Below are 22,598 nucleotides of genomic sequence, written 5' to 3' on the forward strand. Positions count from 1 at the left end.
TATCCTCGAAGGAGATTGTTCATTAATCATTAATATATACTGAATCATCGCTACCCTGAAATCCCATGGAAATCAAGCATATCATTGCAGATTATGCTCATCTTGCAGGCATCATCCTTTCTTTTGATTTCCGACTTATTTACTGGCAAGGCAACCAGGCTGCAGATGCGTTGGCCTCCGGAGGACGGCATCAGTTTTTTGTCATCTGGGAGCATCGAGCCCCTCTTCCTTTTTCCATCATCTGTAATGATCTTATGGGCACCTCCGATCCCTTGCCCATAATTGAATGAAAATGGCATATAGTCATTATAGACCATTCCTTTGATATCCAATGGTCAGTATTATCACATCATATTTCCTACCTATTCACAAAATTTGAACCACCATCCAGCCTAAGAAGTGTGCCATCCATAGATTCCATAGTGTAAGGGTGCTCCCCATAAATAAATATAATGGAAACCGTAATCCACAAAAATAACTTTTCCAAATATTTGTTTATTTATCAATATGTATAATGAAGAGATAAAAGGATAATGTAACAGTTCAAGAAAACATGGATTGATAACATAATCTGGAATTGATCCATGAATAAAACGCATCATGCTTGAAAAAGCTAATGTGCGTACTGATATTAACCATCACTGTTACTTGGTATATACACAACAGGGATGAAAATTTTTACATGGAAACCACTACCTGACTACGAGAAAGTGAACAACAGCAGAGAGAGAGAGAGAGCACTGGTCTCTCAAACAGAGGCCGCTAGCCAAAACATTACAAGAGAAGATACAGCAATGAGGAACCATGTAACAAAAGCCAGAGCTACAGAGATCTGGAACCTGCCGCAAGAGACATGAGATAGTAACTTGCAGAAATCCAAGTCCCTAGTAAATAGAACTGTCACCCCCGCCGATGAGCATGCTGCTGCAAGTGATAGAGTTGCTGTTACCTGTATTTTAATTTACTATTATACATAATAGCCACTGGAATATGCATCTTAAAATCACTAATACAAACTTCATAACACAATCTAAATCAGCAAGAAGTTGTTGGATAACACCATAACTGGTAGGACAGGATGCATCCAATAAAAGGACAACTCCATGGAGCTGTGGTATTGGAAGGCAGTTAAATACAGTGTTGCTGATATACAAGGAACAGAACCTTCCTGTTAATGTTACAGAAAATATGATAGGCCTGAATGGGAAGGCAATCTCTAATGTCTATTACAGAACAATATAAGGAAAGGGAGATCAAATGACAATTTTGCTGAACAAGTTTATATGGATTAGGAGAATTTTCACAGACAACAAATGATGAAGGCTGCCTTCACCCAGAAAAAGAAAGAAACCTATATGTTCAGATTGCATCTGAACTTTTTTTCTTCCCCCATCTTGCTTGTTCAGTCCCACAAGAATATTTTTGCACATTTCTACAATCTGAGAGCCCATAGCAAACAACATGATTATGCAGAAAAGATCCCAAAGACATCTATGGATGCACAGACAATAGGTTGCAACCATAATAGCAATAAGAGGAAAGCCCTTAATTCCAGAACTCATATGCTTACACAAGTGCTCCACCCATAGTTGTCACGGCGTCACGGCGATCCAAGTCGGTGGAGGGTGTCACGTCGATATATCGACATGTCGCCCGCCATGGCGTTGCCATGGCGAGCATGTCGACCATGTTTTATTTTTTATTTTCTCTATTTTTAATGTGTTAATAGATGTATACTCAAGCCATGTTTTATTTTTTCTCTATTGTTTCTCAAGTTTTAAGAAGAAAATTCAGAAATCGAAGAAGAAATCGAAGAGGAAAGAAGAAATCGAAAGAAATCGAAGAGGGAAAGAAGACAGGAAGAAGAAATCGAAGAGGGAAACAAGACAGGAAGAAGAAATCGAAGAAGAAATCGAAAGAAATTGAAGAGGGAAAGAAGAAATCGAAGAGGGAAGAAGAAATCGAAGACAGGAAGAAGAAAACGAAGAGGGAAAGAGAGTCGGGAAGAAGAAATCAAAGAGGGTCGCCATGGCGTAGGTCGCCATGCAGCCCTCTCCAGCGCCAGACGCCATGGCGTCGCCATGGCGACGCCATGACAACTATGGCTCCACCTTGTAGAACTTTCACCCATAGTGTGTAAAAACTTGTGGAAACTACAAATCCTAAAAAAGAACCTCTGACCTTTCGACTGATAACACATGCTATTATGCTCTCAATTTCAAGATCATTGCCACTTCTGGCCCCTATAGGCCACCCCAGAACATTCAATTTCTTAAAATTCCTTGGCATATGACATGTAAAAAATTTGCCAAAAAATGACATACAATTGTAATACAAAATGAATCGTATATGTTAATTAGGAGTGACATCTTCCAATTTTCCCAACAAAGATATGCCATCAGACCTTCAAGGGATATCACACCAAAATCATGGAATAGTTCCTGTAGACTTGCACCTTGGGCAGGGCTAACCCAAGCCCAATAGGTCCAACCAATTTCTGAGTTTTCCAGACTGTACTCCGGGTTAGAGATGGAAATGCCTGCTTGAGGTTGGGCTGGGCCCCAAACCAAAAACTAACACGCATAGCACGTAAGATACAGTACATATACATAATACACAGCTACAAGTCTCTCATACAAGTAATTCATATTTATATCGAATATAGGATCACATACGAAACTTATTTGCATCTAGTGTACATGTCGTGGTCTAGACTACTACTCATACGATTGTTTCGATCGGCCAATGAACGAAACCTGATTAAACATAAGCCAACATTTAGACAAGCTGAGTCAGGATTGAGGATATTTACCCTCATGCTAGGGTTGTATTAGACCCAGCCAGAGTTGTATGTAAAAAAAAATTGAATGCCACAATGTTCACTCTCCCCACCCTTCCTCTCAAAAGAATGAATAGAGTTGGTTGAAAAACGGGAAATAGATCCCCATGCTGTTACTTGTTAGTATGGGGATGCTTTCCCACAACCTCTCACATCCCTGACACTCTCTCACCTTTTGACCATGTGGGGCCCCCTATTGATGAAACTGATTCCCACGCCCAGAACAGTGTGGCGTGGGATATCCCCCCCATCCCCCATCCTGGCACCATCGGAAACATCTCCCTTGAAAAATATACAACATACATGAGGTACAAATTTTGACTCCCACAAAAGTCTGCCAACATAAATATCATGTACACGTATGCATGCATCCCAGAGTTTCATGTTCAAATGAAAATGCACTTCTACAAGTGGGAGTTGCTACTGGTAATGAAGTTTAGAAGCAAGCAAATCAATTACCCAGTCACCAACTACAAACAGGCTCACTAATAGAGGATTCTGGAGGTCCCTCTTCATCATCAAAGCATAAGCATCAAGACATGCAAGTGCCATGCTCCAGAGTACTTGAAGTGCCATTGAAGCAACTAAATAACTGAATCCAAAAGATATGTATTAGTTCGAAGTACATGGTGATATGGAAGTTAATAAGTTATTGGGTCTTTAGCAACTCCCAAATATAATATCTAATTTATTATGAGAAGATTCCACAAATGGATCATTTAAAAGGTTCAACATGACTAAAACAACAACTATAGCATAACAGCAGAAGAGTAGCCAATTAGTAGACATGAACTGATTTCAAACAAGTTACTGTAAAATTTTCTTCTACTGGTAAATATGAAAAGCTTTGGTACGAAAGGAAAATAGAAAGGTAAGATACAAGACTTAGGAAGGAAATGGGTGTGGAAACAACAAAGGAAAAGAAAAATAGTCACACAAACACACACACATACACTTAATGCATGAAGACCAAAGTTCAAAATTTCGGTTTTGACATAAAAATATTTCGAATTTCAGTCGAAATCGACCAAAATCTGATATATTTTGGTTAGTCATTTGATGGTAATGGCCATATTTTGGCCCGAAACTTTAGAGAAATCTTAATGAATCATCTCTAAACATATTTGAACCTTTAGATTGTAAAAAACACACATCCAAAATGGTAGTTTGGCTTCGGACGATAGATTGCTAGTGTACACCATACCCTGTTGTATGCTTATTCTAATATAGCCTTTTCTACATATAATTTAGTACTAAAATACACAAAATTCAATTAAAACAACTAAAATATGCATTAAGAATGAAAAAACGTAATATTGAAAAACATTTCATAGTTAACAATAACATTATATGGTACATGTTTCATATTGAAATGGTGCATGATACATGGTACAGGTTACATAAATACATACACACTTTCTTAAGTACAAGTTACATGGTAAATGTTACTTATTAAAACCCCCCTGACTACATGGTTCATGACTACATGTTATGAAATCTGGGATTTTCTAGGGTGTTATCTCTCTTCCTGTTAAAACTCACAAAATAGGAAGAAATTATGACTCATTTTGATCGAAGTGTTGAATTAATAACACTGCTTTGTATCATTTCACAGAAATGATACCGAAGTTTTAAAACGAGAATGCCGAAATTTTGGTCGAAATCTGGTAATGCCTATAGAGTCAACCACCCGTTTCGTTTTGAGGCTTCTCGAAACTGAAAATATTTCGCGAAATTTCAGCCATTTCTACCGAAATTTTGAACTATCATGAAGACTCATCTACCAAAGAACCAGGATGTAATTTGCACTTCTAAGGACATGATAAGCTAAATACCACAGACACAGAGTAGGAAGCAAAAACATGAAGTGAAAAAATAAACTACAATTCTTTTGATGAGAAGCATATCCCCCCCCCCCCCAAAGAGCACCTCCAACAAGACAGATGCTTACAGTTGACTTTTGGGGGTCATCTATTTTTGTACCCAGAAAGAAGCCATTGAACTGAGTAAATGAAATCCATAGGGTGGGTCTTCAAAGCTAGGACAAAGCATAATTTTGAACCCTTGGAATTCTAGTAGAGGAATCATCATGGAACAGATATTTAATAATTTTTCGTCCTTTGCAATAATACCATCTCCCACTGCTTCATGAGAACTTTTGAAGTCACTGGAGCAGTTGAGATTGACAAAACTTCACAAAATGCAACTGGACAACTAGAAAACACTCTACTGATATAAAATTAACAAACATTCAAAAAATGCAGATGGACAACTGGAGAATACTCTGTTAGTCCTCAGACAATGGATAGCAGACTGAAAAAACACTGGTCACTTCCTCTTGGTAAGTGAAATGAAATGGAAAAGAACAGAATTTAAGAAAGAAAAAGGTTACATATTCCCAGTGTCAATTTGTAGTGACGGAGTTGAAACTCTTGGTCATTTTAGAATAGCCACCTAATGATCTATGATGAATTCTAACATAAATTGCCATATTGTATTTCCACAACCCCATGAAATTTACACGTTTTAATTAGGTGGAGGTCTGAATTGCTAGGGGTGCGTGGATTAGGTTTGAAAAACAAATATAGCTTTGAATAGAGTTAATCTGATGATTCTTGTTGCAAACACCTGATACAATGTAAATCAGGTATTTCACAGCATCTGAATTCTTGACAAACCAAACAAATGCAGTTAGAAAAATATTTATCCACATTAACCTAGGGATCAGGAAAATCACAGAACCAGCTGAATATCAAAAAAATGCCCATGATAACATAAGATCTTATTCCCCACTTGCAGCCTAGGTTCCAATGTGCATAGAAAGCCTTCCATTCGTTAGTAATTTCACGAAAATATCTACCTTGATGATTAAGGTGAACAAGACCAAGTTGAACAAGATGAGGTTTCTATTCATTTTATTGTGATACGTCTCCGATCAATTTAATCCACCATTAAAAATGAAAAACGAACATTACATCGCTGAACAGTTTTGCTTTACCTCAACAGAAAACTGATCATATAATATGTACAAAAGCCAAAACATGTTTAGCAGTAGAAACCATAAGGAAAAAGGAAAAGAGGACGGAAGTAATGAACAGAGATACTACCAGAAAGCTGTGTAGTTGTTAAACTTAGAGGCAGACGCCATCGTTCCAATGGAAGCAGCAGCGCAAAAACACTGTCCTATCCTCAGAAGAAGTCCACTAACCGTACCAGGGCTTCCAAAGAAGATCTTCATCTCTCAGTCAACTAAAAAGACACAGTAGAAATGGCCTCACCCTGATTTCATAGTTCATGAATGAAACCCTTTCTAGATTCTCCCCATCTGTGAAGTCTCTTTATAAGTATTTTCTAGAGTGATTGAACTCACAGATCGAATGCTTACCACTGTCCGAACATTATCAGAGATTCAAATGGAACATACAAATACCTTCCATGATTTGAATCAGAAACCACTGACTCGAAGAGGGTTTAAGACTTCTTTTCGAGCTTCCTTCCTCTCTGAATGGGGAGTGAGATTTTGCAGCGAGAGACAGAAACCCTTTTACAAGTTTTTTCTTTTTTAAGTAATTATTTTCTCCCGCTTTACCTTTGTGTTCTTGGCGTTTCTTCGCCTGTTTTCCTCTCTATGGCCCAGGCATTTTTTTTTATTTTCTTTGCGATTCTGTTGTCGTTGGAGGAGCTCTGGGCCGCGAAAGTGAGGGATAATGATTAATGATTGGTTTATTGGTCACGCGCACCAAAAGCGGCAGAGACAAACACCCGAGATTCTGACACTCCGGCAAAGCCCTTGTTTCTATGTGAATTTACAAGACATACCCCTCATCCCGGTGTCAACTGTCAAGTTTATGTGAATTTACAAGACATACCCCTCATCAAGGAAATAGTTTTCTGTCCAAGAGTATGACCTATACCAACACTTCCATGTGTTTATCTCTCTCCTCCTCAAAACAAGGGGGCAAATGGATCTTTTCATATAGAAATGAGAGAGATAGACTCATGGAAGTGCTTGTGTAGGCCATACTCTCGGACAGAGTTCTTTTTTCCATATTAAAAAAAGGGAAAAGGATATGCTGCCAGGTTATGCGACCCTCACGCTGATGCAGAGGATAATGGGAGCGTATGCACAAGCATCCATGGGAGAGATGGGTTGTTATTTCACTGCCCGATGTGACAGGGCGTAGGTGGCACTGTCGGATCCGTTTGCGCCAGTATTGTTGCGATATTGGTACTTGGCGGTTCATAAGCAACATATAGACTAAGGTTACCCATTACTCCATCGCTCCTTTTTAAAGGCCCACTGCTCTCCTTCCTCTTCTGATGGTCGAGTTGATGTACGACCACTCTCCAAAAGAACATTATGCTCAGCTTTGCAAAGCAGCTCTCTTCCCATCCCACAGTATAGTGTTGAATTTGGATCTAGTGTGTGTTCTGACTCTATTGGATCAACTCATAACCTAAGCCTTCTATGGAAAGACTAAGCTCTATTTCAGAGATTGGACTCTCTTACTATGATTAGTCCGGGCTGTTCCCAAGCCAGGTTCCTTGGATCCACTACATGACTAGTATCAAAAATGTTTATGTGAAACCCGGACTACCAGAGCACTATACATACGCAATTTTTGAAAACCCTATTTTAAAAACTAAAAAAAGATTTAGAAATTTTGTTTATTCGTAATTATCTACCTCTATTCATAGTAGTACTGCTCCATATTAAAGAGGAAAAGATTTCGTAAAGCTAGCAAAGGAGAGAGGTAAGTGACATCCCAACTCAAAGAAGGGCGGCCAAGGGGGAAGGGGAGGGGAATAATAGGATGTACACATCCCACGGGGAAAAGTCGAACATGCAACTTCTCCCTCGACTTAGGCTAGAGCTCTACTGCATTGGCTGCCACCACAATGCCAAGAGCTAGAGACTGAGGTTAAGGAGGAAGCTGGTTGGATGGGGAGAGGAGAAGGGTGAGGATTCTAAGAGGTATGTAGGGATCAAAGGGAGAGAAGGTGGAGGTTGGGTGGGCGAGGGTGAACGATGGTGGTGGTGGTGGTTCTTGCAGACTTGCAGTCCAACGTGGGCACACGGTAGGGTGGGAACTGGAATGGGAGAAGATATGTTCAATGATAGGGATTGTTGCCAGTGGTCATGCCCTTTGTCACGATCACAGCCGTCTTTGTCGGCTAGGTTGTGATGGATCATTATCCTCTCTGGTTCCCTGTGCGGTACAATTGTCCGATTCCTCTCATAGGGGGCAAGAAATGATGACCTAACCCCCTGCCCGAACACACTACCCGAGTGAGGTTAAATCGTCATTTCTGCCTCCCTATGAGAGGAACTGGACAACTGTACCGGGTAGGGAACCGGACAGGATATATAAAAATTGAGATTGTGATTTCTGTTTCTGTACCGTTGAACGTCCTCCTATGTACCACCCAACATCTGTTCTAATGCAATTCATACTCTCCATCGGCTCCTCCAACCTCTCTGTCTCTAATTACTCCCACCGATGTATGCAAAGTAAATAGAATTAGATTAAGATCAAGGGATAAAAAAATAAAATTACAATTTCTTAGTTCACCTACTTGGTGACAACAAGATGAACCCATTAAAATTACATCAATAAAAGAAAAACAAAATCATATTCTATCACATCCCTACTCGACTTTTCCATCGTGTCTTACTAGTCAACCACTTAATCATACACATGTGCAGTTAAGTTAGAACATTTTTCCCTCACATATTTATTTAAAACTATTTCAACCAACCCAACGTTTCGGAAAATCATAACCTTATGTGCACCAAATTAACGCATGGTGGGGACAACCATGGGGCTTGCCCTCATTGTGTAATAGGTCCACAGTCAAATGTTAACCTGGGGCCTATTGCATCATGGGGGTCCTGGCTATGCGTCTATTACACAAATATATGAAAGTCTAGAGGGTGTCAATGAGCCGATCCGACCGGGTTGGGCTGGGTTTTTCTTCCTTAAATTAGGGTCGGGCTGGGCTGGGCTGGGCCAAGCTCAGCCCAAGGCCTTAGCTCGGGCCTGCCCTATGGGCTGAAAAGCTCAGCCCAGGCTCAAATCAGGCTCGACGTGGACGGGCCAAATTGACACCACTAGGGGATACATTGTCTAATATTTAAGAACCCTTCACTAATCATAATCTTAATTAGAGAAATTTTGTTTGTATAAAGATAATATTAACTAAATAATCTTAGTAGTAAGAATTTACGTTTAAAAAAATAAATATTTTGATGGGAATAAGAGTGATGAATATTGTTTAAGGGTTGATGTTCTCTGTGCCGCAACGCAGCCTACTCCCAGACGCTTGGGCTTGCCATTCAGGGGGCAGGGTGATCATTTTGCCCATCCCCATGTGTCTAGGCGCAGCCTATGAACATTCTCCCATTATTCAAATACTTGAGAGCGCTTTAAATGTGCCCATGTGGTATACACGTATTCTAGATCCTTGGGTGGTAGGTTTCATGCCAATATAGGTGGTCGATGCGCTACACGGTGATGATTATGGCCATTATTCACAGTTAAGGTTAGTAATTTAAAATTGGTTATTAATTTATAATTAATGTTCAAATTTCAAAAGGCTAATTTGGATTGTAAAGATAAAAAATGAAAGAAAAGTAAATAAGGAATTATCAAATCTTTTTTTCTTTTTTCTTTTTTTTGAAAATTGTTTTTCTTACCAAATCATTGTTTATGGAAACCCAAAGGGTGTAGTAACAAGAGTGATTTTAATCCTCTCCTGCACCCTCATTTACGAGTGATGTGTAGTGAGGGGTTGGCTGCATGACATGGATTATTTCAAATCCAACGGCTGGATCAAAAGAAGAAAGCCATTCAACCATTGGATTTGGAATAATGCACGTGTCATGCCGCCAACCTCCAACTAAACCTCACTGGCAGATGAGGGTGATGGAGAGGATTAAAATCCGTAACAAAAGTGAGGAGAACTGCGTAATAATTCAAAATAGGATGCATCAAATTGGGCATGATCGATTCAATTTTGAATGTTCGGAGTGATTGATTCTAGGGTTTTTTTTTTACTACTTCCGGCTGATTTTGTTCCGATTTGCAGATTGGCAAGGACCAATTTAACACTCAGTTCCAAATTTTAAATCCTTGTTGGGGGAGATCACATACCACTCAAAAAAAGAGAGAGAGAGAGAGAGAGCAATTTGGATCCTCTACTGCCGAGCTGTCCGATAGGACCGTGCTGCCTAGACATGGTGAGACGTGCAATGACCACCTTACCCTTGCCCAAGGGCCTTGCCCGAGTGGGGGTAAGGCGGTCATTGCGTGCCTCACCATGTCTGGGCAGTACGGTCCTGCCGGGCAGCTCTACAGTAGAGAATCTGAATCCGAGAGAGAGAGAGAGAGAGAGGGGCAAGAACGAAGAATTGATTCATAGACCTGACTAAAACTAGAGCAATAGAGCAAATTCCTTTACTAGAAGGAAAATCCAATTGAAGTAGAATAGAAACATTTTCTAATACAGCCAGCTGCTTTTGTCACATTTATTGGATAAATGAGAAATAATTTATCACATATAAAATTTGAGAATATATCTCAACCATATAGCCACTGTGTACAAGGCTTTCTTTCTTACTTTTCAATGATGCCTGCATAAATATTTATTTTTTTGAAAAATGGATTTTCTTATTGACACCTCTTGAGATTTCAAATAATTTATTTTCCTATTTTTTTTGCCCTTTTAAAATAATGTACAAATTTTTTAATAGAAAATATTATCATTTCACATGTATACTTGAAGAATATGTATGACCATGATACATTTTGATGATGACATAATGATATGTCACTTTCAATTAATTTTTAAACTCTTTTATACCATTAACTTAAAAAACTTTGAGGTATAAAACAAGAGGCAATTAAAAGAAGATGTCAAGTTTTAAATACACCTATAGAGATGTCATTTGGATACTTCCTTGAAAAATACACTAAAATGGTATGTTTAAAAGTTAAAATAGTCTGAAAATAGACCCATGGTTGGATAATGATGTGGCCCAACTAAACGGGGTCAGCTAGATGATTTTGTTTTACCATTCAACTTCATTCAAATATATATTTGATGTCAACATTAATCCATGTATTTACCCGCCCCCCCCAAAAAAAAAACATTAATCCATGTATTTCTTTTCTATTTGTATCTTTGAAAATCATCTTATGCATGCCTCTTGCTTTTTTTAGTTCCTCTACTCTCAATGACACCGTCTTTCTCACATGTGCATTTAAAATTATTCATTGCATGTATTTGTGCCACTTCAAATGATTTTTTCTCAACTTATTATGTACTTGAGCCATTTATAATCCATCTCTATTGTGTTCCTTCTTTTTTTTTTTTTTTTAATCTATTCTAGTTTTACAATTTATCCATTTTAGTGTCTCTATCTTAGGTAATACTAATTTTACTTATAGATTATTTCAAAAAAAAAAAAAAATTTCATTTTAGAAAAAAAAAAAACTTAGTGACCTTTATTTAGCTAAATTTAACCAATGAGATGGATCATGAATGTGGACTCTTCTATCATATAGATTGAAGGATTCACCAGTGTATACCAACATAATAATTTGCGACGAGATATATCAAGAAAGGTCAACATGATTCGCGACCCCAAAAGAAAAATCAGAGTGCCTACTTGAGAAATCGAATCCACCAAGGTTCTTATGCACTTTCTTACGATTCCGTTGTTACTTTTTTTTGCTTCAATTCATTGTTCAATGGTTTTTCATATTCAAAAAAGGAGAAAGTTTTCAACCACCGAAGTTCCATGTATTCTAATTAGGTTCTACAGTCATGGTGATCCCCCAAAAAACAGTTTAGTAATTAAATAAAGGGAGAGAGTTTGCTACAACGCTAGAGTGCAATTTCCCACTAATAAGGGGGTGGAAAATCGAATCGTTCAATATGAGGTTTTAACACAGTGAGAATGTGTCCACTGTCCATAGGTGGAATGTGAGAGGGTGTGTATAGGAATCAAAAAAGGAGAAAGTTTTCAACCACCGAGGTTCCATGTATTCTAATTAGGGTCTACAGCTACAGTGATCTCCCAAAAAGTTTAGTAATTAAATAAAGGGAGAGAGTTTGCTACAACGCTAGAGTGCAATTTCCCACTAATGAGGGGGGTGAAAAATCGAATCGTTCAATATGAGGTTTTAACACAGTGAGAATGTGAAGTCCACTGTCCACAGGTGGAATGTGAGCGGGTGTGTATAGGAATCTACACACTGGTGGTCAAGTGCCTAGTGCACTTGGTAGTTAGTGGTGCGTAAAGGCCCATTGCTATCAGGAGATCTTGAGTTCAAGTCTCCTGGTTCACATCCTACATCCCCCCTACCTATCAAAAAAAAAAAAGAATCTACACACTGACTTCATGACATTCTTTTTTTCGGTCATAAATAAATAAAGAGAAATAGAGTGGTCCAATGTGATCCACCTCCCACAAAATCCTTCTTAATCTCCCAAAATTATACACATTGCACATCGATCTATCCACCCATGATGACCAGTCGACTGGTCCTTATGTCATACATTTCCTACAGTTCTTCATGACAGATAATCCTAGAATATGACTCAAGGGAAAAGGTTTTCTAAGTTGCTGGTGTAGAGTCTAGAACCTCTATGTCTATCTCTCTCCTTCTCCATGAAATGATCTCGTTGTCCTCCAATGTATGATACAATTTTATCACTCTTCATTGATGTGCTCTTCTATGTTGCTTGATCAAATAACCCTCTCCCATCATTCAGTTCTCAATTTATGTGTAACCTTGTGTTTTGGGGCGCTGTTCTTTGTGCCGCAATGCAGCCTGCGTCCAGGCACATGGGGGTGGGTGCAATGACCACCCTGCCCCCCTGCACAAGCTGCCCATGTGCCTGGGCACAGGCTGTGCTGCGGCACAGAGAACATTCTCCCATTTTATTTTATTTTTTATGCAAACCCAACAGGGGGAAATTGTATTCATCTTTTTGGGGGCAAAAAAGAGTTAATGCTATGAGGTTTAGCAGTTTTTCCAAACCTTTTTGTCTTAACCCTAAATTTGAAAGTGCAATTGTCACCCACATTGCCACATGCATGAAAACTTCCTCCTCTGATGCCTTAAAAGTATGTTTTTGGCTGAACTCTCTCTATAACTGTCATGATTTGTAACAGGATTTGTCCACTACTAGTTATGCATGAAATGCCAAATGGTGGGACTAACCAAAAGAATTCCTCTTTTGGTGATCAAGAAACATGTAATCTCACTCTCTGCACTTGGAAGCTGGTTAGAGGACAAAACTTATTAATCAAATGGAGCATTAATTCTGGCATGAATTACATTGACTACCATACAAACCTAAGAGTTTCTCACAATCATATTCCTTCTTATGATCTGTGACGACAGCTTTACATCTTTGACCTTTAATCTGCTCCATTTCCCATGTTCCTCTAATTAAAGGGGCAGAAATGATCATCCTACCCCTGCTCAAACATACTGCCCTGGTGGGATCTACCCCCTTCTATTAGAGGAACTTGGAAAATGGAGCAGGCAGGAAATGGAGCAGATAAAAATACATTGTGAATAAGAGATGATCAAACATGAACAAATGTAAAGGAGAATAGCTATAGTATGTAATTAAGATTGACGTACAAAATGAAATTTTAGGGGGGGGGGGGGGGGGAGAGACTTGAGTTTAAAAAAACATTTTGTAAATCACATGAGTTAAGTAATTACAATATAGAAGTCAACAGAAATATTGGCTCGAGTTTTCTTTAAACCACAGTGAAGGGGAATCCCTTTACCACAGCTTTTGGATGGACAGAAGAGGGTCAGAAGTGTGTATCATGCAATAGGAGGAGGTTCATATATATTATCGACTTCAGTCAATACGGGGAGGTTTTAAGACCTTAGGATGGAGGTTGAACCCTACACTAGGTATAGGAAAAATTTTTCCTTAATTATTAGAGAAAATTAAGGGAAAATGAAAGGATTAACTTTTGCTTTCACTTCTTTTTTTTTTTTTTTTTTGAAATTTTCCTTCACCTTTACCATTGATGTTGTGGCATTACGATTGGATTTTGGGTTCATCATTAATTTCGATCCCCTATTGGAGGTCGAAAATTCCTTTTCTCACAATCAAAGGGTCAAGTCCCATGATTTAAGCGATTCTCTCTTCACCATGGGTAAAAAGAAAAATTATAAATCTTATTCAAAATCCGTGATAACATGGTAACAATTGTAACACCACCCATCAAGGTGGTTACATGGTGGATTCAAATTTGAATTCCCCACTAATTATAGATCGCAGTTATCACTAATATGACTGTGTATGCTATATCAACGCTTATAGATGAGCATATATAAATTGGATTGAAAGAAGGAAAAAGAAGATTCATTATATTTTAATAAACAAATAATTAGATTGACTTTAATCGTTTGAAGGAAATACCTTCAAATGGATATAGATACTAGTGCAAAATATGGTACAACCGTTTTGTTTTCTTTAATCCTTTATATTCATCCATTCATTTTCTTTCTTAATCATTTAAATTTCAAAAATAAAATTTATCGAAAACAAAAAAAAAAAAAAGAAGAAAAAGAAAGGAAATAACCAAAACTAAACTATGTCAATCCCATGAATTAATGTATAGACTTTCTACTTGACACTTAATTGTAGGTTAGGAGGGTAATTCATAGAAATGTCTTGGTTTTATTCCTAAATAATCTACTTAGGAAATGTTACCTAAATAAGCCTAAAAGTTGAACTCAGTCAGAGTTTACCTAGTAAAATTAAACTTTGAAAATCTAGAACCATGAGAGATCATAGTACCTTGGTTGTGCATGCTTGAACATACATGGGGATGCATGCCGACAAATGGGAGCGTATTTGACTGAATTAATGACCCTTGAATTTTGATACATGTCCAATTGATATCATGTTTTCTCTATCCAACAGTCAGAATTGCCACAGCATCTATCTACATAACTCAAATTGGTAGATTCTCTATGCTATGCAAAGGTAATTTTTAAGGATTTTTTCTATCTAACAGTCAGAATTACCACATCATCCATCTACATAACTCAAATCAAAATATGTGAGTAGGTGTAGGCTATGTCGCTTGCTCAAAGAAACTTTTCCAATAGTGAACTATTATTTTCATAAGAGTTTAGTACTTTTCTAGACCTTACAAGGCATTTATTCTGTCATTTGGACTAATAATGTGTCCATTCTGACCATTAATAAAGATAACAAGATCTAGATTAGCCATGTGCGTGTCACATTTTAGAGTCTAATTCAATTAAATACTCCCTTGATATTGGCATGTATCATGTGTATATTCATGTATTTGTAGTAGGACTCTAGACATTACACCATGCTCTCCCAACTCTTAGCTGTAAGAGATATTTTAGATAAGAAAAACTATGAAGTTGGAAAGCCCAAATTGTATTGTAACTTCTCAAGCATCACAAAACCTTGTGACACGGATAACTATATTCATATATAAAATATGAAATTGAGTTCTTTGTTCGACTGCGTATCATACTCTAGCATTTCCCTATATCTATCTCTCTCCTCTCACAATATAGGGGTAAATATGTTATTACATAGGAGGGATGAGAGAGATAAACATAGAAAGACGTTAGCATATGCTACACAACCTGGTAGCGTTCTTTTCCCCATAAAATATTAAGGGAAAAAGAAGATTGTCAAACTACAAACACATGAACAGTGAATTGACCGTCCCACCCCCATAAAATTAAAAATCTCACCCCTAGAGAATGCCCTAGTACATACTCTCATTGGTCCCCACACTAATGCGGAGATCGCGCAGCGTGCCCCAATCCCCCTCCCAAATACTAATTATAAGAAGGGTTACTATTTTTATGGATTAATTTTTTTTTTTTTTTTTTTGGTAATATTTTTATGGATTACTAGAATCTCATAAAGAGGACTTATATCACTTGTGTGAAATAACATGAACAGGATTTGAATCTATATATACTTTACAATCATACGTCATCACACACATCAGTAGCTAGAATACAATAACCCATGACCTACCTTAGAATTGTAGGTCATGACGGTATTAGCCAGTTAAAACTCTCCAAGTGTCTAAATTCTTCTTTGACCACTTTATTAGGCAGAACCGAAAGACACCACACGTCTCTATAAAGAGAAAAACAACATTCTAGACGATCTTCTCGCCCAACAAAATAACCCTCACCGGATGCAGATGTCAACCACCCTTGACTTCTTCCGTGGCCTTTCCTTGTCCAGTCGATTGGAATATTATAACCGTCCATATGCATACGTGTACACATGGCGAGGTTTCCATAGTTTTTGTTTTTTTTTACTAACTTTCCATGCATGCCTCATGCAATAAGTCATACTTAATTTCCATTTCCATGCATGCCCCATGCACAACTAGAAAGAAAATGAAAGTGATTCAATTCGTTAGGGCATTTTTGGGTTTTCAACTTATTCAAAGGGAATCATTTTAAGTGATCTTTTTCCTCGGATTTTTCACAATACGATTTGGTTTCGAATATTTAAGAATGGCACTGCGTCTATATATTCTCGGAGGTTGGCTTCGACCCAGTAGTAGTAACAGAGTGAGAGAGAGTGGAGCTTTTTCTATTGTTCAGAGGAAATCTTACAATTCCTTCTTCCACAGGTTTCACTGAATTGAATTTCTTGTTTTTTTGATTTGTTTATTTGAGATTTCTCTTATTGAAGATCGATTTGATCTCTTCTTCTCTTTCTTATTTTTTCAGTTGCAGTTCGAAAATGGCTAACGAAATTCGTTTTTTCGAGTTGAACACCGGAGCTAAAATCCCTTCTGTAGGGTTAGGGACATGGCAATCAGAGCCTGGACTTGTCGGAGAAGCTGTAACTGCCGCCGTCAAGGTTTGTTCTTCACTTCTCCCTTCTCCATTTAATGAATCATCAACTTCTACGATCACATTACCGGAAGTGATTCCCCTTATCTTTCTTCGTTCCTTCTTTCTTTCCTATCTTCCTTGCTTTTTGTTCATTACTCTGTTTCTCCCAGTTTTTTTTTTTATTATTTTTTTTTCGACTTTTTATTTTTGTTGGATGCGCTTTTGTATGCTTTATTGGGGCATTACTTATGCAGTTATGTTATACACTGTGATGAGGAAAAAAAAATGGAAAAAGAGTTCAAATGGTTGAGACTTATCCGGACAATTTACTACCTTTTTGTGTTTGGAAATGAGGATAACTTCCTTCATAATGGGAAATGATATTTATAAGAAGGTCCATAAATAATGGGGAAAAATTCTCTGTTGTTGTTCGTAAATCCTAAATGTGATTAAAAAAAATATTTAAAAAAAAACTTCTGAATAGTGTAGATTAAGGTTACATCTTGTGCCTCTCTAATTTAAGATTACCCTGTTTTAGGCTAGAACCTGTAGAATAATTTATTGAAATGCTACATCATGGCCAATGTATACTGTTTCTTATTCTGGCTTACCTTCTTACATGGATTGCTAGGTAAAAATGAAACTGAAAAACCATGTGAATTTCCAGTTCTTTCCTCCTTTAATTTTTTATTTTTTAATTTTTTTTGAGTTTTCTAATGCCATTTCTTAACCACTCTGATTGCATTTTTTTTTTTTATTCAATAACCACTCTGATTACATCCCTTAAAATATTTATCAAATGACCACACAATGCACAAAAGTTGGTCCACAGTCTCCAATAGTTAAGTGAAAGGCTTTATCTGATTTGGTCTAAAACTGTCTCTCTCTCTCTCTCTCTCTCTCTCTCTCATCTGTTATTTATGAAACTGTCTTTTTCTTTTGATACTATTCTAACTCATGTATAAATTATTCAATCAAATAATTAAGATACAGGAAAAAGTAGTCTAACTGGTATGGGGATATGTGGAGGCTGATTTGGCTAATCGGTGGGCAGGAATGCTGTTTTTTATCGCTATGTGCCAAGCTTGATTAATTTTTAAAAAAATAGGGGATGGACTTTTTAATGAATTCCAACTTTTATTATAACATAATTTCATTATAACAGTCGCATTGAAACTTAACAAAGTTTTGGGAGCCGATTGAATGACCACATGGCATAAAACCATGGTTCATATCCCTAGATATAAAATAAAAATACATAAAATGAGAAAATGACCACCAAATTTCATTCAATATTTTTAAATAAAATATTCCAAATTGTTTTCTACAATTTGATCCTTAATAAAATACTCAAAATAATCAATTTGGTCAGATTCCAGTCAAAATAATTTAAATTTCATCTTTGATCAGAACTCCTGTCCTGTTTTTTAATGTATAGCTCTTGAGCTCTGTCCATTTAAAACTTGTAAAATTATATATATATATAAAATATACTTTTATGGAGTGGCGAGCCTTGCGCCATATATATATATATATATATAAAATATACTTTTACGGAGTGGCGAGCCTTGGCGCAATGGTTAAAGTTGTGCTATTGCAAGTTGTAACCTATTGGTTGCAGGTTTAACTTGAAAACAGCCTCTCCTGTAAAGCAGAGGGTAAGGCTATGTACATTTGCCCCACCCAGACCCTGCAGTTGTGGGAGCCTCGTGCATTGGGTAGCTCTTTTTACATTATACTTTTACAGCTGCTTCTCCCCTATTGAGAGAAGGTATCAAGCACATGGATTATAAGTATTGTCTTATATCCATTGCCTATCTATACTTGTCTTCTGTTGTCTAAAGTCGAGATGTGGTTGAATTGAATGTCTATAAATTGCAAGCATATGTTTTCAAATGTGTATATTATCCAAGCTCTCTGCTTTATTGATTATTTTTCTTTTATGTCAATACAGGCTGGCTACCGGCATATTGATTGTGCTCAAGTTTATGGAAATGAGAAGGAGGTGATTAACCTGCCTAATGCTAGTTCAGCATATACATTTTTGTTACCACCTCTCTCTCAAACACACACACACACTCACACAAATGTCAACTAAATTGATGAGGTTTAGAAACTTTAAAGCAACAGTATTTAATCACACACTTTAGTATAGATACTAAGGAAAACAGATGGTCCAACCAGCTATTAGTGTATGCTGTAGCAGGTGATGGACCAGTTAAGAGCTTGTGGCTGCTAGGTTTGTAATTTATTCAGGCCTGCTTAACCGGTGGCTGGTGTTCATGAACTTCTAATCCAAATCAATAATGAAAGTGACCAATGCATGAACGCCAATCAAGACTTGTTTTCACAAGATTAGTCAAGGATTCTATTTTAATCCAGTGATTGTCAAACCAGGGCAGTCACATGAAAGCAATATTCCTGGTCCAATGTAGGAAGTGATTCTGAAAGCAAATACAATTGTGTTTTCATCCTTCAATGTCAGAATCCAAGGGGATTCATGACTTTATTTTGGAGGATATGGTCTTAAGGTGGATTCCAATCCAATGCTTGGCTGCATGTTCCCATAGAAGTGTGTGGTTTCTGAATTGCCTACCAATTCTGACAACATACATTGTGGTCATTACTAAGATGAATATGTTGCTGTCATAATGGCCACCTCACCAACTGTGTGATGATACCAATTGTGTGATCAACAATTTTACATTGTTTCAACCTTCAGATGATTGCTTTATTTGGCCCCTGATTTTTCACTTTCTCCCCCTGGTTTCTGTCTGCCATAGGTTGGCTCGGCACTGAAGAAGCTGTTTGCAGATGGTATAGTGACGCGTGAGGATTTGTGGATTACATCCAAACTCTGGTTTGTATTAATTCTTATTTTGTATTTTGGTCCTTTGAGTAGCAACAGAATTGAAGAAACTTCCATCTATAACTGTACGCCAAGGATTAGCTTCCTACATGTCATCAGTACCATGCTTTCACTTGGAGGAGACATTTAATATTAGACATCTTACGATAAGATGTTAAATGAATCTGCAGGTGTTCAGATCATGCACCAGAAGATGTACCTGCGGCAATAAACCGAACTTTGCAAGATTTGCAGCTTGACTACGTTGACCTTTACCTTGTATGTGCTTCCTATTTAAATAGAGATGTGTTCCTCATATGTTGTATCATTTATTCAGACCTTCTAAGTATCCTTCATATAGGAAATGTTCTTTTATGTTTGTGTTTTGGTGGTACTGAAATAGTTTTGCTCGAGTATCATAGACCATATACTTGAGTATTATCTGTCTATTACTGCTAACTGAGCTGCCAAATTCTTGAAGATCCACTGGCCAGTGAGCATGAAGAGGGGATCTGTTGGTTTTAAACCTGAAAACTTCACTATACCTGATATTCCTAGTACATGGAAGGCAATGGAGGCAATCTATGATTCTGGCAAGGCTCGTGCTATTGGTGTAAGCAATTTCTCTCCAAAGAAGTTGGGGGATTTGCTAGAGGTTGCTCGTGTCCCTCCTGCCGTCAACCAGGTGGAATGCCACCCTGTTTGGCAACAGACCAAGCTACGTGCATTTTGTAAAGCCAAGGGAATTCACCTATCTGTAAGCAAAGTTCTGTGCCATAAGTCCTCCAGTAATGAATCTCTCCAGTGCCATTTGTTGATTTTTCAATTTGTTTCCATACAGGGGTATTCACCATTGGGTTCCCCAGGTACGAGTTCTATAAAGACAAGTGTCCTTAAGCATCCTGTTATAGAAATGGTTGCCGAGAAATTGGGCAAGACTCCTGCACAGGTTGCTCTCCGTTGGGGAATCGAAATGGGTAACAGTGTGCTTCCTAAGAGTGTAGGCGAGAAGAGGATCAAGGAAAACTTTGATGTCTTTGACTGGTCTTTACCTGAGGAATTGGTTGCAAAATTTGCTGAAATTGAACAGGCAAGTAGTTCTTTTCCCTTTTACTGCTACTCCAGTGCTGAACATATATGTTATGCTCATGTTATGGTTAACTGTACAGCTGAGACACCGTCATTTTGGTATTGACAGATCTAATATTTTGTGCTTCCTGATGAAACATACTAATAGGTCACATAGATCTTGTGACATATTATGAGTTGAATGCCAAAACAGGATTTGAGAATCTGGCTCCATTTAGTTGGGATAAGGCTTTGTTGAGTAAAGTTTGAGTGTACAAGTTTCACAACATGAATTTCAAAACCCTTTACACTCTACCAAAACAAATAAATAAGTGAAAGGTTTTGGAATTCATGATATGTGATCCTGATGACTTAAAAGAAATTCACGTTCTACAAGCTCAGATGAAAACCGCAAGCATTAGGGTCATTGAGAACAGCTGAAGGATGTGTTGGAACTTCAATAGTTCAATTGCAGTGTTGTTGATTGTTGAATTTGAATCAAAATTGGTCATAGCATCATGCTGTAGTTCTTCCATGAAATGCATATTGTCAAAATAAGTAAAAATTATTGTATTTATATCAATTTTTTTTTTGGGTGTTTATGCAGGCAAGACTGATTAGAGGTTCAGGTTTTGTGCACGAGACTTATGGCGCTTACAGAAATGCCGAAGAACTCTGGGATGGTGATATCTAAGCTCACATCCTATCGAAATTGGATGGAATTTGGCTCACTTTCTTACTTGAATGAGGCCTAGTTGTCGCTTGAATTTGTGTGTTACAGGATTTGCTCAGTTTCCTCATGTTCAGTAGGAAAAGGTGATTGGGAGACAAGTAGACAACTGAGGTTTTAATGTAATAATGAAATAAAGTTTTTTTTTTTTTTTTTTTTGTGGGAAAATGAAATAAAGTTGATTGCAATATTTGGTTCTGCAAAATGTTGAGTTGCTGTTTGTATGGTAATGGTAATGTCACCCATTCTGATTGATTTTAGAGTTTCATGTACCCATAAAGTGATTAAATGACATTCAGTTATTCACTAATTTGCTTATTAAGTACATGGCAGTTGATAATACTGTGGAATGGTAAACAAATTATGCAAAAAATTAATCTTAATTATACAATGTGGGGCCACTTGCTTCCATATATGCAGGCCTTGCCCGGTCCTAACTCCTAACAGCTAAGCTCTAATTCTAGCCCCATCGGTCAATGGACCAAATGACCCAAACTCAGGTCCACTAGAAAACTTAACACAATCCCAAAGCCCAATTGGCCGGCCTATCCATAATATAATTTTTCTTTTGGATATAAATTCATAGGGAAGCAGTTTTCTGTACGGGTACGCCAGCACTCCCATGTGTCTATCTATCTCTTCCTTAAAACAAGGAGGTTAGAACTGTTTTTTTACATGAGAATGAGAGAGATAGACTCATGTGAGTGCTGGCATAGGCCACACTCCCAGACAGAGATCTCTTTCCCATATCCATAATATTGATGACACTCCCTCTATCACAGCTCTCTATGGCTCTGTAACTACAAGGGAAATAAAGGAAAAGAAAAATGATTTCAAATCAAAACAAAAATGAAAAATTTGTAATCATTACTTAACATGATTTGTAACTAACTTCAAAAATATTCTAAATTTGGTTATTAAATTTCAACAAAAGGTACGTTAGTTGGCAGTGCTTCTTATACCAGAGCAATAGATCATGTAAAAGGAATATGCAAAGTGCCAAAATGTCCTCAAACTCACTTATCACTGATGCCTTAACCATTTTAAGAAGAATATAAAGATCCATTTGATAAGCATGATTACCACATTTAGGAAGAGTTTAAGGTAATTACTCAATTATTATTACAAAAGCTTTTATTTTCTTTTAGATAAATCACTTAAGGGTACCAACGTTTAGAGAAACTATCTCTAAGATATCTTACATTTGATGTATTATGT

At 37.4% G+C, this 22,598-nt stretch overlaps 2 protein-coding genes across 3 annotated transcripts; one reads left to right on the forward strand and one right to left on the reverse strand.

Moving 5' to 3' along the window:
* Positions 1 to 604: 604 nt before the first annotated feature.
* LOC122658982 (CASP-like protein 5B2) lies at positions 605 to 6,319 on the reverse strand. Its single transcript, XM_043854154.1, has 3 exons — positions 5,947 to 6,319; positions 3,299 to 3,431; positions 605 to 949 (listed from the first exon to the last, which is right to left on the reverse strand). The coding sequence occupies exons 1-3, from the start codon at positions 6,075 to 6,077 to the stop codon at positions 749 to 751; spliced, it is 465 nt and encodes a 154-aa protein (XP_043710089.1). The 5' UTR covers positions 6,078 to 6,319; the 3' UTR covers positions 605 to 748.
* A 10,093-nt stretch (positions 6,320 to 16,412) lies between these two features.
* LOC122640245 (NADPH-dependent aldo-keto reductase, chloroplastic-like) lies at positions 16,413 to 21,500 on the forward strand. 2 transcript variants are annotated; one of them, XM_043833404.1, is made up of 8 exons: positions 16,413 to 16,526; positions 16,627 to 16,759; positions 18,689 to 18,739; positions 19,518 to 19,594; positions 19,774 to 19,861; positions 20,064 to 20,339; positions 20,424 to 20,672; positions 21,258 to 21,500. In XM_043833404.1, the coding sequence occupies exons 2-8, from the start codon at positions 16,640 to 16,642 to the stop codon at positions 21,342 to 21,344; spliced, it is 948 nt and encodes a 315-aa protein (XP_043689339.1). In that variant the 5' UTR covers positions 16,413 to 16,526; positions 16,627 to 16,639; the 3' UTR covers positions 21,345 to 21,500. The 2 variants fall into 2 exon arrangements, with proteins under 2 accessions (XP_043689339.1, XP_043689332.1); XM_043833397.1 differs by having other exon boundaries at positions 16,482 to 16,526; positions 16,633 to 16,759.
* Positions 21,501 to 22,598: the final 1,098 nt, after the last annotated feature.

Source organism: Telopea speciosissima, chromosome 1 (genome assembly GCF_018873765.1).
Source record: "Telopea speciosissima isolate NSW1024214 ecotype Mountain lineage chromosome 1, Tspe_v1, whole genome shotgun sequence".
Classification (NCBI taxonomy): Eukaryota; Viridiplantae; Streptophyta; class Magnoliopsida; order Proteales; family Proteaceae; genus Telopea; species Telopea speciosissima.

Bases quoted from the DNA above. Each gene is read 5' to 3' on its own strand.
- LOC122658982 (XM_043854154.1), bottom strand. From the start codon at position 6,077: ATGAAGATCTTCTTTGGAAGCCCTGGTACGGTTAGTGGACTTCTTCTG. The intron at 3,432-5,946 runs GTAGTATCTCTG...TTTTGGATTCAG, and splicing joins AACAACTACACAGCTTTCTG to TTATTTAGTTGCTTCAATGG. The intron at 950-3,298 runs GTAATTGATTTG...ATTAAAATACAG, and splicing joins TGTTTGTAGTTGGTGACTGG to GTAACAGCAACTCTATCACT.
- LOC122640245 (XM_043833404.1), top strand. From the start codon at position 16,640: ATGGCTAACGAAATTCGTTTTTTCGAGTTGAACACCGGAGCTAAAATC. The intron at 19,595-19,773 runs GTTTGTATTAAT...ATGAATCTGCAG, and splicing joins TGGATTACATCCAAACTCTG to GTGTTCAGATCATGCACCAG. The intron at 20,340-20,423 runs GTAAGCAAAGTT...GTTTCCATACAG, and splicing joins CCAAGGGAATTCACCTATCT to GGGTATTCACCATTGGGTTC.